Here is a 16,253-nt window from a genome sequence, read left to right on the forward strand (position 1 = left end):
TCTCTGTGATCCATAATATTCTCAAGTCTATTGGATAGGAGCAGGCGTTACTGTGTGGAAATCCATAATATATTATGAAAATTAAGCTTAATTGCTATACTCCGCGAACAGCAGGAGAATCTGTATGGTATAAATTAATTTCATTAAAGGATTGAAGAAATTATAAATTACACCATACATATTCTCCTGCCGTTCGCGTAGTATAGCAAATTAAGCTTAATTTTCATAATTCTCAAGTCTAGCAATCTACACTTGGAGATCGACACATGGTGGACAACGGCCAAAATCCATTTGACGGCATTGTGACAGGAGACCCGCGCCCGGCAGTGAGATAGAAACGTGTTGCAATCTCTAAACACGTCAATTAACGAAACCAGTGTCATATTATGAAATTAAGCTTAATTTGCTATAGTCCGCGAAAAGCAGGAGAATCTGTATGGTGTAATTTATAATTTCTTCAATATTCGGCAAATGTACCCGCTACGCACGTTTCGCTCCGAAACCGGAGCATCCTCAGGAGATATTGACTTTACAATGAATAGTTGTTAAGTCAACAATTATTCATTGTAAAGTCAACATATTTTCGAAGATTCCTTTGGTGTGGAGCACAGGTAGATTCTCCTGCTTTTTGCGGACTATTGCAAATTAAGCTTAATTTTCATAACACATCATGGATTTCCGCGAAGTAACTAACGCCTGCTTCTATACAACATTCGAAACCAGTGTCAATTAAGTTTAAAAAAGTTTTCAGTTAAGATAACCATCATATTATGTTTTTGCAAGATTGTTCAGTAAAAGTTATTATTATTATTTTATTCCATTTGTATTTTGTATATACTTGATAGGCTTGACAACTATCATGCCTGATGTAAAGCAATGATGCGGGGCACGCTTGCCCAGAAAATGCTAATTCACTCTTGCCTTGAAAGCATTCAAGTTGTATGAATCAGGAAACACCGAAGCCGCAAGAGCGTTCCAAACTTTAGCAGTCCGCAACAGAAACGTATATGAAAAGCGTTACGTGCGTGTTGCCTGTATGTCAACCACATAAGGATGCCACCGTTCACGCCGTCTCGCTGTTCTGTAGAAGAATGGTGCTGGAGTAACAAGTTTATGAAGTTCCTAAGCACACTCGCAAAAGTATTTAAGTTTAGTAAACCCCCTCCCATCCAACATGTAAAGTAAAAATACATACGACATATTCTCCTTTGAGTAGAAACTTGCAGGGCTGCCCGTAGGCCATCGTGTCGTGGGTGAACGCGATCACTGTCCTGGGTGTCAGCCCTTCACCGAACAACCTGTGGAAATAAATCCGAATCGATTCTGTAATTTTTGTTATGGGATGCGGTATATTGCGCAGGATCTATGTGCGCAAGCGCAAGTAATTGTGTAAAAATATTGTAAGTTACCTGAGTACCACATTGGAATCAGCTAAAACGCTCGGAATACCATCTTCAATTATCTTAGGTTCCTTATCCGAATCCTCGATCCTCAAGCCATCTATTAAAACTGGAACTCCCCCATTTCGTACTATGGTAAAATCACCAAGATCCCCTACATCGCTTAGTTGTGCATTTGGTACTATGACTTTTCTATCATTCTTATCATCTTTTTGTATAGCATCACTTAATTTCTCGCTATCTTTTATATCTTTACCATCTGCAGGTTTTATGTCTTTTAGTATTTCACGTTTTTCTCTATCTAGAATTTTATCTATGTGTGCACTACCTAATACATTTTTGGAGATAAAATTATTAACATTACTTTCTGACACATCACCCAGTTGATCATTATCATTGGCGTCTTTGCTATCTTTTGAATCTTTTATTATTTCCCGTTTCTTTCGATCAAACGTTACAAATTCAATGTCTTGAGCTTTATTTCTATTAGTGCCATAATTATTACCTTGTACATTGTTTATGTTAATCTTACTATCTCCTATTTTATTTTTCCACTTTTTAACAATAAATTCCCAGGAAATTTCTCTTCTCTTTCGATCCAACGTTTCTATTTTCTGTATTTCATTATAATTTAATAGTTCTGCGTTATTTAAATCGCTAATATGACTAAGTGGTACATAATTATTATTTAAATAGACTTCTATATCGTTTTTTTCTTCTCTAGTTGGTCTGGGGATATTGGGTAGATAATTGACATCAGTGTCGTGAGATAAATCGGTCCAATCTGTACTGGCTTCTTGGAGATCGTTGTGTGTTCGGAGCTGTTGTTGGATATCTGTTTCTAATCTGTGGACAAAATTTCATAAAAATAAAAACATTTTAAAGGTTTTAAGGTTAACTAAATAGTTTTCTACTTAATTAGCATTAGCATAAGCATAACCACAAAAGTTCTAAATAAAAGGAAGGAGGTTTAAAATAAGGTTTAAATTTTTATTTTTTAAATTTTACCTACGAACAAAATATTTCTGTAACAATTTGAAAATATTCTGTAACGGTAAATATTCCCAAGTTAGTCCCATGTATGGCAGCAATATAAAAGAATAGAAGAAAATTTGGAAAATCCAAAAGTGCACGCCTCATAATCTCATTTCTTTCACAATAAAATTGAAATTTTTTTTTTACTGAAACTCAATGCTCATTACAATTTTTTTTTTCATATTAATTATTATTCATTTTTTGTAAACACGACACGGGAATGTCATAATGATTGCACATTGAAAGTTACAATTAATATTAGCTAGAATAATTACATGGAAATTTAACGACAGTGAATTGAACGCTCATATTAACTAAGAAATTATGTCGTGTGTTACTTTAGATAATTAAAAAAAAAATATTCCGATACGATCATTTTTTCGACCAATTTTGATGCCACATACACCCGTCCATACACGGACGTCCAGAAAAGATTATGTTTAATGATATTATTTACTATGTTAAACAAAAAAATTGTTATTGAAATGTATTTTATGTGCCTGACAAATTATTTGACTTGATATTAGTGTACTCAAATTAACCTGTAAGTGCAATATAAATAACAAAAAATCAATTTCAGTTTCGAGAAAACTGCTTTTTTTGAAATGTCGAGAGTAGAGCACAACCTCAACGCTTCGCTTATGAGGCGTGCAAAAACGGCTTTGCTTACAACAGAAACGACTAAAAAGCAAGAAATAAATATTTCCTACATTTTAAAACTCGGTGCCAAGTAAAGTAGTAGTAGAGCTTTTAAGTAGTAGTACAGCTTTTAAGTAGTCGTAGATATTTTAAGTAGTCGTAGAACTTTTAAGTAGTCGTAGAGCTTTAAAGTAGTAGTAGTAGTAGTAGTGCTTTTAAATAGTAGTATCTAAGCTTTTAAGTAGAGCTTTTAAGTAGAGGACCAAGGCAGGACATGTGTCTTTCGAATTTGCTCACTTTTAAATGCTTACAGAAATAACTGTGACATTTTTAGTACTTCTTTGACCTCATTCAAAAAACATGTCAAACATTTACTCACATAACTTAAATTAATTTATTTTCCGTTTGAATTTTATATCTTCACTATTCATTGTATAGTATTGCAGGTATTAAGTTTTAAATTTTGCTTTATTTGATTAGCTTTTAGATTATCTAAATTAAGCATGCTGTGGTCATTTCTAGAAGGTTTCAATCTCTGTCTTTTTCTTGTATTTATGTTATTCTCATGATAACGTCATTGGTTGTTACCAGTTTAATGATCCAATAAAAAAATAAATAAAAAAAAAGAGCTTTTTTAACAGGGTTAGTAGGGTGGAGTACTTCTACTATGCTTATTTCTTACACAGCATACATTTCTGATACAGCATTGCGAAACTGTTGCTTAGCGGCAGAAATAAACATGATAGAAGTACTCCATCGGCCGGGCGTTGACCGGTTTAATTACATGCACATTTGGCTTCACATCTACGCCTCAGGTTGGTGGACACAGGGCACCACTCGCACGCCCGGTTCAGGCGGAACGTGACAATGAGTCATGATTTTTCGTGCGTGCATATGGCGTTCATCGACTAATAAGACATCCAAAAGAAGCACGCGTTACTTTCCGGAATTCCATGATATTCAACTCTCCGCGTGAAGCAGCTGAATCTGTACGATGAAATTTATAATAAATAAATAAATATACTAAGAAAATACACATGTCGCCATCTAGCCCCAAAGTAAGCGTAGCTTATGTTATGGGTACTAAGATGACTGATTAATATTTTTATGAATAATATCCATAAATACTTATAATTCACAGATAAACACCCAGAAAAAAAAACATGTTCATCACACAAATAATTTCCAGTTGTGGTAATCGAACCCACGGCCTTGGGTCCTAATGACAAGGTTGCTTGGAAGCTTCCGGCTCCGCTTTCAGCTCACACAAGATAGAAAAATGAATGTTAAAATGCAAAATGTAAATTGTTGATGTTGGAAAAGAGCAACTGCTGAGTTTCTTGCCGGCTTCTTCTCGGTAGAATCTGCCTTCCGAACCGGTGGTAGAATCACTACAAACAGACAGCCTTGACGTTTCAAAAGTGCTTATATTAGGCCTACTTGAAATAAATAAATTTTGAATTTTGAATTTTTTGAATTTTTGGGTCATTTATAATTTCTTCAACCTTTATATTCACACTCGGCACTCTGATGTCGTACGTATAGAGTACATTGCCGTAGATCTGTTTGGTGTGGAGTATAAAGATAAAGTTACAAGTTACAAATTACACCGTACAGATTCTCCCGCTTTTCGCGGAGTATACCAAAAGAAGCTTGATTTTCATTGATTCGCAAGACGTTATCACGTTAAACAAAAAAAAAAAAAAAACGATTAGCGCATAACGGGGTTCGGTTCCATTTTGTAGTGCGAAATATTTGGCGCGCCGACACACGCGTCACACGTGCTAGTAATGAATGGAGCGAGCTATTTATTGCGTTTGTACACGCGCTTGCGTAACATCCCTCGCGTCTCCTAACCAGATGTCTGGCAATGATGAGTTTTATAGATGTCTGCCACATAATAGGATCGCCGAAAAGTGTTTTGTCTCGCCATAGAGGCGGAATGGTGAGGTGGAGGACGTATTGCATATTTTGATGGAATGTGTTCGAATGAGTCCATGAGACGTTCCATTTTCAATACAAATTGTATATTACCAATCTACCGGCGGTATAAATGAAGTTTTAAATTCAAATACTTTATTTGGAAAAAATACGGTAGGTACCAAATGTTTGTGTGATGAGCATGAATGTTTTTCGGTGTCTGGGTGTATATTCTATTCACCCATTTATGTATATTATTCATAAAAATATTCGTCAGTCATCTTTGTGCCCATATACATATACTTAGTGCATATTGGGGCCGACCTATATAACCTGTAAACTTTTTGATACCGCGGACGCGTACGAAGCGCTTCGCATCTTCGGTTCTGATCCGCACCGCTAGGATCTGGAATGCCCTTCCAGCTTCCATTTTCCTCAGTACCTACACTATCCAATACCTTCAAATCAAGAGTGAATAGGCATCTTCTAGGCAAGCGCGCTCCACCTTAGGCTGCATCATCTCTTACCATCAGGCGTGATTGCAGTCAAGCGCTCGTCTATAAACATTTAAAAACAAACGTGGCTGCATAAAGTCAAAGTCAAAAATATCTTTACTTAAGTAGGCCCATAGGTGGCACTTTTGATGCGTACATCACATGAGTAATACACGGTAGTGACATGATGGCGATAACCATATTCGTAAACTTAAAACTAAAGCTACGAGGGTTCCAAACGCGTCTAAGAATAAGCCCACAACAAACTTAGCCGGGTGTTATTTTTTTTTGTTATCACCATCTCACAATGTCATTTAAAATTATTAGAAGGGCAACCTGGTTAGAGCAGTAATTCACACCTAAGCTTTTTCATCGATTACGTAGTCCTTTATACTATAATAGGACTTTTGTAATAGCTAGCCTACTGGCGAGTTCGAATCTCTCTAAGTTATGTGTCTTTGAAAATAAATTAGAAGAGCAAACTCGTTCGAGCTAAGTATTGGGGCCGACCTGCCAACCTATGAATTTTCTGATCCGGTATATAACGAGGTCACGTGCAAGCCTTTACAATAACGAAAGAAACTGTACTCCCTAGGGTGGACGAAGGTCGCCGAAACCCGCATAATAAACGGCCTCCATCAACTCATAATATCGTAAGTGATTTGTACGAACTGTTTATACGTGGGTCGGCTTGAAGTATCCCTACTCCCTACTAATATTATAAATGTCAATGTAACTTTGTTTGTTACACTTTCACGCAAAAACTACCTAACCGATCCTCATGAAACTTTGTACACATATTCTTGGAAGTGTTAGAAGTAATATAGGTTACTTTTTTATCCCGACATTAAGCTCGGTTCCTTTGGGAGAGGGGATGAAAGTGTTTGACGATTTTACACCACAACTCCCGACAAATTATAACCGATTTAAATAATTATTTTTGTACTATAGAGGTTTTAATATGTGTTTTATTTTGCCCAAACTTTGTGTAGATGTGAATGTGGTTGGAGATAGAGGACAGAACTCCTCAGCGGACGGCAGCAAACCCCTCATTTAACGCTTAGCGACACTGAATACTTTAATTTTTTTTTTTTTAACTACATCTAAATTGAACGCCACATCAAAAAACAAAATCAGACGCAGACGAAGTCGCGGGCAGCAGCTAGTATTATAATAAATGTTGGCTCTATGCCATATAATCGCAGACGACTGGAAGGAAAATTTCGGCGCGGGAACAAATTATTAGGGCATGTACGGCTGCCTAGAGAGAAATTGTAATTTGAAACTTTTTGTGTATTTAATATTAATATCTCATGTAGGTTTTTTTTTTAGTTCAGTTTTTAATTATTCCGTTCCATAATACTATATTCATAATCAGAAGAGAAACCCAGCCGCCCATTTGAAAGATCCTGACATGTTCTGGGACTTCATGACCTGTAGACCTAAGACCATCAGTTGGTACCTATATTTGTTTGGTGATAGAGGCATCACTGCTGGCTACAGATTCATGATTACGGTTTAGACCAGGGTAGAAGCCTTTGAAAATAATAAAAAGTGAAAAAAATAATAGTAGGATGCAACCCACTATAAAAGGAGGGGAATATTATAAAATTTGGAAAATCCAAAAGTGCACGCCTCATAATCTCATTTTTTTTCACAATAAAATTGATTTTTTTTTAAATGAAACTTTCAATGCTCATTACAAATTTTTTTTTTCATATTAATTATTATTCATTTTTTGTAAACAAGACACGGGAATGTCATAATGATTGCACATTGAAAGTTACAATTAATATTAGCTAGAATAATTACATGGAAATTTAACGACAGTGAATTGAACGCTCGTATTAACTAAGAAATTATGTCGTGTGTTACTTTAGATAATTAAAAAAAAATTATTCCGATACGATAATTTTTTCGACCAATTTTGATGCCACATACACCCGTCCATACACGGACGTCCAGAAAAGATTATGTTTAATGTTATTATTTACTATGTTAAACAAAAAAATTGTTATTGAAATGTATTTTATGTGCCTGACAAATTATTTGACTTGATATTAGTGTACTCAAATTAACCTGTAAGTGCAATATAAATAACAAAAAATAAATTTCAGTTTCGAGAAAACTGCTTTTTTTGAAATGTCGAGAGTAGAGTACAACCTCAACGCTTCGCTTATGAGGCGTGCAAAAATGAAAGGAAAAATAATTTACGGGCGATCTGAGGTCGGGAAGGGGATGGGGGTGAGTTTTTAAGGGTAAAAAACGGACATCTCGATTTCGAAGTCCTATCGAAAAAAGTCAAATAGAAAAGTTGTAGTTAATAAAAAGATCTAAAACTTTTGTATTAACACTTTTTTCACATAACCTCATACGGTATCTACGTATTATTTCACAAGCAACTCTCTATAAGCTTTTCGGAACATTTTTATAATATTCCCCTCCTTTTATAAATAAATAAATAAATAAATAAATAAATAAATAAATAAATAAATAAATAAATAAATAAATAAATAAATAATGGGTTCCATCCTACTATTATTTATTTTTGGTTTTAAAAATTATCGACCCTGGTCTAGTTATGGTTCTCATACATATAAACTTATCAATGCCCAAGGATTGGAAAGGAAGCACACTGGGTCAAATTCCACTACAAGACAGTCTGGAATCTCTGCATTAACAGCAAACAGTTGGTTCTTCACGTGGTTTACTATGGGGCCACCACGCTGGCCGACATACTAAAGTTAATTACTTTGCATAAATACTTTATTATTTAATTCGAGTCTGTGTTTATAATTTTATAGTCATTAATTGACATATATGATGTTTTTACCCTACTTAATATTATAAATGTCAATGTAAGTTTGTTTGTTACGCTTTCACGCAGAAACTACAAAAACCGATCCTCATGAAACTTTGTACACATATTCTTGGGAGTGTTAGAAGTAATATAGGATACTTTTTATCCCGACATTAAGCTCGGTTCCTTTGGGAGAGGGGTTGAAAGTGTTTGATGATTTTTCACCATAACCCCAACAAATTTTAACCGATTTGAATAAAAATTTTGTACTATATAGGTTATAATATGTGTTTAATTTTGCCCAAACTGTGGTTGGAGATAGAGAACAGAACTCCTCAGCGGACAGCAGCAAACCCCTCATTTAAGGCTTAGCGATACTGAAAACTTTAATTTCTTTTAGAATTACAACTAAATTGAATGGCACATCATAAAACAAAATCAAACGCAAAAGAAGTCGCGGTCAACAGCTAGTATAAAATATATTTTGACAAACATACTTTAACCGAGTGTTGCTTGTTTTATTTTCATGTCTTTTAATTTGGTTTTATAATTACTTCAATCAGAAGAATAATAGCCCATTAGTTAAGTCAAAGTCAAAGTCAAAAATATCTTTATTCAAGTAGGCCCATAGGTGGCACTTTTGATGCGTACATAAGAATTACACGGTAGTGAGTTGATGGCGATAACCACATTCGTAAACTTAAAACTAAAGCTACGAGGGTTCCAAACGCGTCCTGGTCTAAGAAGAAGCCCACAACAAACTTAGCCTTACACTTTACAACTAAACTTTTTTATTTTTTTTGTTATCACCATCTCACAATGTCATTTTAAATTATTGGAAGAGCAACCATGGTTAGAGCAATAATTTACACCCAAGCTTTTTTATCGATTACGTAGTCCTTTATACTATAATAGGACTTTTCTATAAGCTTACGTTTAATACAAACTTTGAACTTTTTAAGAGACATCTCCAAGATGTCAATTGGTAGTTTATTAAAGGTTCAAAGAAGATTCAAGTAATTAAAATAACTTACCAAAAAAAAACCTTTTACGTGCGTGTGAATCGAGCTCGGGTCCCCCGAAAGGAAGGCCATGTCCTAACCACTTAATTCAATATAAATACTGAGTAACACACACTATAGGGTAGTTCTCGGAAAGTAATAGGATAGAGAAAAACTAGGTTGCGTAATAAAATTTAGTGCAAGGTCAAATCGGCCGCGTTTGCTCGTAAAAAATGAAGAACCAAGTATATGTATAGAAATTGCGTGTCGCCGTGAACGGTATCTACGTATTATTTCAGAATCAATTCTCTACAAGCTTTTCTGAACTTTCAAACCCGATTGCGGACAAAAATCACAAAAACCGAAACGAGCAAACAGACTGATGGCTGAAATGGAGACAATGGTATACCAAAAAATTTAAGTTGAAAAATCGAAATCAATACTTTCAATATTCTTATTTTTTTCTGCTCTGTTCCGAGGAAGGGTATGTTGGAATTAATGGAGAGACACACTACCCAGTAAACCCCAGCGAGTGTGGACAGCTTGGGGTTAATGAAATACCCCTAATATTTATAACAACAATGGTATCAACAATAAAATAAATAAATAAATAAATATACTACGACAATACACAAATCGCCATCTAGCCCCAAAGTAAGCGTAGCTTGTGTTATGGGTACTGAGATAGCTGATAATTATTTTTTTATGAATATAATACACATAAATACTTATAATATACAGATAAACACCCAGACACTGAAAAACATTCATGTTCATCACACAAACACTCTCCAGTTGTGGGAATCGAACCCACGGCCTTGGACTCGGAAAGCAGGGTCACTGCCCACAGCGCCACTCGGCCGTCAACAATAGAGTGTGTTGCAGGGAGTTCCACATTCAAAAGCATTATTACTTGCTTTTACCCGCGGCTTCGCGCACGTTAAGTTAAATTTTGGATTTGGTAAATTAAAAAAAAAGTCTTGCTGCTAATAGAAAAATGAATGAATGAATATACTTTTATTGCACGATAAAAAAAGTACCTACATAAAAAAAGAAAAGTATAACGAAACAACGTATACGATTTGGCGGTCTTATCGCTTCATAGCGATTTCTTCCAGGCAACCAATGGCGAAGAAAACAAATACAGAAAATAGTTACATCGAAAAATATTAAAGTAAATTAATTAAAAAATCAGAAACTTTCATTTATATGACTTTTATAGTATGATCCCCTATTTGATGCCTTTGTAGTTGGAATTTTCAAAAAAATTGTGAAACACGTATTTCTTTATTTTCAATCAAAAGCCTAAAATCAAAGTTTCATTGATGTAACTTGAAAAATAAATTGGTAGATCAAGGATTTTATACAAACTAAGCATACCCCATTTAACCCTCTTAGGGTTGGAATTTTCAGAAATCCTTTATAAGCGGATGCCTACGTTGTAATAACTATCTGTGTGCAAAATTTCAGCCCGATCCGTCAAGTTTGAGCTGTGCGTTGATAGAACAGTCCCCAGACCCAGGCAGTCAGTCAGTCAGTCACCTTTGCCTTAAATAGACTAAAATTATTACACTTTATTTCTACACAGCATGTAGTAAAATAATTATACAAGAAAACAGAAACATAAAATAGAAGCAGAATACAAAAGGCGGCCTTATCGCTTAGTAGCGATCTCTGCCAGGCAACCTTAGAATAGAAACGTGGAGAACGCACAGGTACAGAATATAAAATACATACATACGAATAACTAAATACTAATACATAAACTAATATACGCAAATGTTTATAACATATAATAAACTAGCTGACCCGCGCTACTTCGTCTGCATTACATCGGTTACTATCGGTTTTAATATCTTAAAAAAACCGAGAACCTAATTGCAGCGCCACCTACTCAACTTCAACTACGTCTATCCACGCCTACGATTTTGGAAGACAAATGCGGAAAAAACAGCGATGTTATCCTGTAGGAGCTGTTTGCTTTTCCAGGAATGTGAGTTAGTATGAATGTAATGTGTGAAGATTTTTATATAAATATGGTGTGTAAAAAAATTTAAGTGTTTATATATATAATAGGTCTACTGGAAAGTTCTGTCCGCTCTGGTTACAATCAGTTTCAACAAGTATGCGCATATTCTTGTGACACATGTTTGGCTCTCTCTTTTGATCGCTAACAATGTATGCACATTTTCGTCGCAGATGAACTAAAACTAAGATCTTGTTAGTATTTAGTGAGACGCGATCGTGTACCCATGGCTACCGACAAAGTTCATTTACGCCACTGTATTTTGGACGAATTAGAGGGGAACGAAGAAGAGATGCTACAGAAGCGTATATAAATTTATTGAAAGTGTTTCGTGAAGGTACAGTTTATGATAGAACATGCAGATAGATGGTTTCGGATACGAAAAATTTCATGTAGGCGATTTCGATCTTTCTGATAAGCCACGCTCTGGGCGACCATCTTTGTTCGACGACGATACTGTCAAGGTCATGCTAGAGGAAATTCTGAAATCTAAAACATGCTACTCGGACCTAGCATCATCTGCCTAGTTTCTGTCCTTACAAAATTTCTTGCGGGGCAAACAATTCAAGAACGAAGAAGATATCAGACAAGCACTGGTCCAATTTTTGGCCTCTCGGGATAAGACATTTTATAAAAATGGCATATAAAAATTGCCATCACGCTGGCAAGAAGTCATAAATAATGATGACAATTATATTATCCAATAAAGTATTAAAAAATGTATTCCTTTGTTTCATTCTAAAACGGACAGAACTTTCCGGTAGATATGTATGTATACCATCAACTTAAATATGAAAATGTGTAAATAGTATATTGTGCAACTAGTGCGACAAGTTGTCGCAAGTGAACGCACGAGAGAAGCGAGTGCGGTCACTCGCTTGAGTGGGTAATCGATGTCGCACTTGTTGCACATACTATTTTGTATTACTCATGCGGGGAAAGTAGTATCTTGACGCTCGCTGTTGTGGTTTAAAACTTGTCGCACTCAAATTTTAAAATGGGCAAACGGTTCTTTTTCAACCGCAACAGCGAGCGTCAAGATACTACTTTCCCCGCATGAGTGATACAAATAAACTAAATATACTATGTAGCCCACAAAACAATAAAATATAAGGAAATTATATTGTAGTTTTGTTAACTCACTTATTATTTATTTCATACAGGGTATGCATACAGCAGGAAAATTGCATAAACAGCAAAAAACCCCTTTTTATACGAGTTATATATCAATTTTAGGGTATGCAGTGCTTTTGTGCATCTATGAACTGCACGCCACTGGTGCCTCGCAACCTTAAGCAGTGTCGACTCGTCAGAGTACTGCACGTTCCTCTCAAATGACAGATTCATCATCATCATCCAATCGACGTCCACTGCTGGACATAGGTCTTTTGTAGGGAGTTACACAATACACGGTCCTGGGCCGCTTGCCTCCAGCGGCTCCCAGCTACTCGCCTGATGTCATCTGTCCACCTGTTTGGGGCCGACCTACGCTGCGCTTACCGGTGCGGGGTCGCCATTCGAGCACCATAAGACCCCAACGTCCGTCGATTCTCCGAGCTATGTGCTAGATTAGGTGCTACTTAAATACTAAAATAAAACGCAACAACAGTCATCATGCTCGCAATGTAGGTATGCGAGAAGACATATTGTGGGTAGGGCATATTGCAACTTAAACAGTATCAAAACACATTGCGTAGTTCGAAGAAGCACGCAAATGAAATATATACAGGCTGTCCCGTATATGAGCGTTTCACGTTACAAATTTGTGGTTTAAATAAGAGTTTTTGTTTTTGGTTTTGGCTTGGTTATTGTATGTATTCTGTTTATTAACTGCTGAGTTTCTTGCCGGCTTCTTCTCGGTTAAAACTGCCTTCCGAACCGGTGGTAGAGTAACTACAATGACGTTTCAAAACTCGACGCTTATATTAGGCCTTAGGCGTCCATAAATTACGTGAGGTGTTTTTTTAAGTTTTCTGTCCCTCCCTCCTCCCCTGGTGAGATGTCGTGAGATTTTATTCAACCCCCTCCTCCCCAATATCTCGTGAGATATTTCAAAATGTGGGTTTCCTACTTTACCACGTTGGATTTTTATTGTGAACAGACCAATGGACCAAAATAGTATAATTTATTTGTTTTATCAGGAAAAAAATTGCGTGATATTTGCCGAGACCCCCCCTTCTCCAACGTTAGATTAGATGAGAATTGACTCGACCCACCCCCTCCCCATTTGTTTTATTATTAAATTTTTTGAATTTTTAATTTGAATTTTGATTCATCTAAGTATACTAAAAACAATTAGTGACTTATCGGGACATAATTATCATATATTTTAGTATGGTCAACGCTATTAATAGGGGGGGGAAAGTTATGATAAGATAGCAAGCAATGAAGGGCTAATGGCACTCTCCCGTTATCTGCAGGTCATACATAGCTTAGACAGATAATATAGGACTGCGCAAAGAATATACAACGTGTAAATTAAAATTATGGAGGGTAGAGGTAAGGAGAGTCATCTTATATGGGAGAAAAGTTGAAAAAGTGTCCAGTTGTTGCGCTAAATAACAGTTCAAAAATCCTCCACAATGGCGCTGGTGGATGCACAGGGTATGGTATGAATGTAGCAATCGTAGATGAATTGAAGTATGCAGAGTTAAAAAATTTAATGTCATTATCGACTAAAGTAGTTAATTATTGAGAATTTCAACAACTTACGTTGTACAAAATATTGTGGTAAATATAACCTTACTTCCTTGTATCTCCATACTTCCTTGTTTATTTTTCAAGCCTACTCTAACAATATTTATATTTGGCGCTTCTTTTAAGAGTTACCCTGATGCAAATGTGGCGCCATCCTAATTTAATACATTTTGATGACACTTTTTCATATACACAGATGACTCTCCTTACCTCTACCCTCCATAATTAAAATCGAAATAATACTTCAGAGGCTTTAGGTACATTATTTACTGTCTCTGAGACTTATCTGTGTAACCGAAACGCTAATCGGTTTTGGGTTAACCCTTGCTATCGTTTTTAGCCGTTAGGGCTGTACCTATCTGATTTCTGTCAGTTTCTGTCGTTTTAATTTAGTACTAGCTGTTGCCCGCGACTTCGTCTGCGTTTGATTTTGTTTTTTGACATAGCGTCCAATTTAGTTGTAGTTCTAAAAACCTAACCTAACCTAACCTACGTTGACATTTATAATATTAGTAGGGAGTAGGGATAGGGATTTAAGTGGCATTTAAGAGGAACGTGCAGTAACCTGTCGTCTATAAGGAGTGAGGGTGCGAGGAACCTACAAAATATGTTATACTTTTGTTTCAATCTATATATATATAAAAATAGGTAAAAAAAACTTTTTAAGTTAAACGGTTTTATGTTAAACATACATTGCAATGTTTAAGATAAATGTACTAAAAACCAAAAAATAATAAAATAGATACAGTCGTGGGAATTATAAACATATGCATAGACTAGACTAAAATAAAACCGTGGGGCACGTCAATTGTCTACAAATTATCGACTTAATGTGCGATAGAAGAATCGTTTAATTCGTCGTTAAAATAGGCAGTTGGCCCGCAGACGGTGAGGAAATTACTTACTTTTTTCTTGCTCATGGAAATTCCAATAGTTATACACTCCATGTAAATAAAAGAGATGTTTCAACTAGTTTATCGTTGGACATTCACACTGCTGGCTGGCGAGGAATCGTTTCACTGCTCGTAGTTTTTCTTTAATCGACAAAACATATGATAAAAGTGCTACTCGCTTACCACTATGAAACCCTAAAACTCGCTTATAATCGAGCTTGCTAGCTTGTTTCCACATTCTAGCCCTACTTATCACACGTCCATCGTTGTCGGTTGAACAACTGCCTAATTATAGTGTAACATTACAAAACAAACATTTTAATCAACGATTGTAGACAATTGACGTGCCCCACGGTTTTATTTTAGTCTAGTCTATGCATATGTTTATAATTCCCACGACTGTATCAATTTTATTATTTTTTGGTTTTTAGTACATTTATCTTAAACATTGCAATGTATGTTTAACATAAAACCGTTTAACTTAAAAAGTTTTTTTACCTATTTTTATTTTCTAGTTTTTAGTTCCCACGAGTAATGGACATTTAAACGGTCGACCCCCCAGAGGTCCAATAAAGGGGCAAGGCTATGTACAACAAGACGCGCCTGAGTCTTGAGGGGAAAACGCTAACGACATATCATTTTTATCCACCCTAATGCCATGCAGTTCTCGGCGCGTTTTAACCTTTCACCTTAACTTGGGTGGTGTACCGCTAACGACGTATCATTTTTAGCCACCCTAACGCCACACAGTCCTCAACACGATACAAAATCTTGACTTGGGTGGTGGATTCAGGCTGGATTAATCAGATACCTAAATTACAGATTCAATTTCAAAGATTTAAATTAAATCTTATTATTATACGCCATTTGGTGGCTGCGCCATCTTAAATATTGAGGTTGTATAGTGCACTGTATTCTTCTTGTCAAGCCCTTTTATTTGATGCCCATATTGGTGGGATTGATAAAAAATTGTTATCAGCCATTTGGTAGCGGCGGCCATCTTAGATTTCAATTTTGCATAGTAAATTGTATTCTACTTGTTAAGACCTTTCATTTGATACCCATATTGATGGGATCGATAAAACCTACGTTATCCGCCATTTTGTAGCGGCCGCCATCTTGTATTTAAATTTTTTATAGTATATTGTATTCTGCTTGTTGAGCCCTTTCATTTGATACCCATATTGATGGGATTAATAAGACATAAATTATCCGCCATTTTGTAGCGGCGGCCATCTTGAATTTATAATGATAATGAACAAACATAATTGTATTGTCACCAAAATCCAAAGTTTATACAAAATTTCAGATTAATCGGTTGACAGGAAGAGGGTGAAATTTGAATTAC

The 16,253-nt window shown here is 35.8% G+C and overlaps 1 protein-coding gene across 2 annotated transcripts in view; it reads right to left on the reverse strand.

The window, feature by feature from the left end:
• LOC120635249 (metal transporter CNNM4-like) overlaps nt 1–16,253 on the reverse strand; it is a 54,047-nt gene that overhangs the window by 34,384 nt on the left and 3,410 nt on the right. For both annotated transcript variants that reach the window (XM_039906210.1, XM_039906209.1), the window contains exons 2-3: nt 1,410–2,246; nt 1,196–1,298 (exon numbers count right to left, since the gene is read on the reverse strand). In XM_039906210.1, coding sequence (XP_039762144.1) covers nt 1,196–1,298; nt 1,410–2,246 — 940 coding nt within the window. The remainder of the gene's footprint in view (nt 1–1,195; nt 1,299–1,409; nt 2,247–16,253) is intronic.

The sequence above is a fragment of the Pararge aegeria genome, chromosome 26, assembly GCF_905163445.1.
Source record: "Pararge aegeria chromosome 26, ilParAegt1.1, whole genome shotgun sequence".
NCBI lineage: Eukaryota > Metazoa > Arthropoda > Insecta > Lepidoptera > Nymphalidae > Pararge > Pararge aegeria.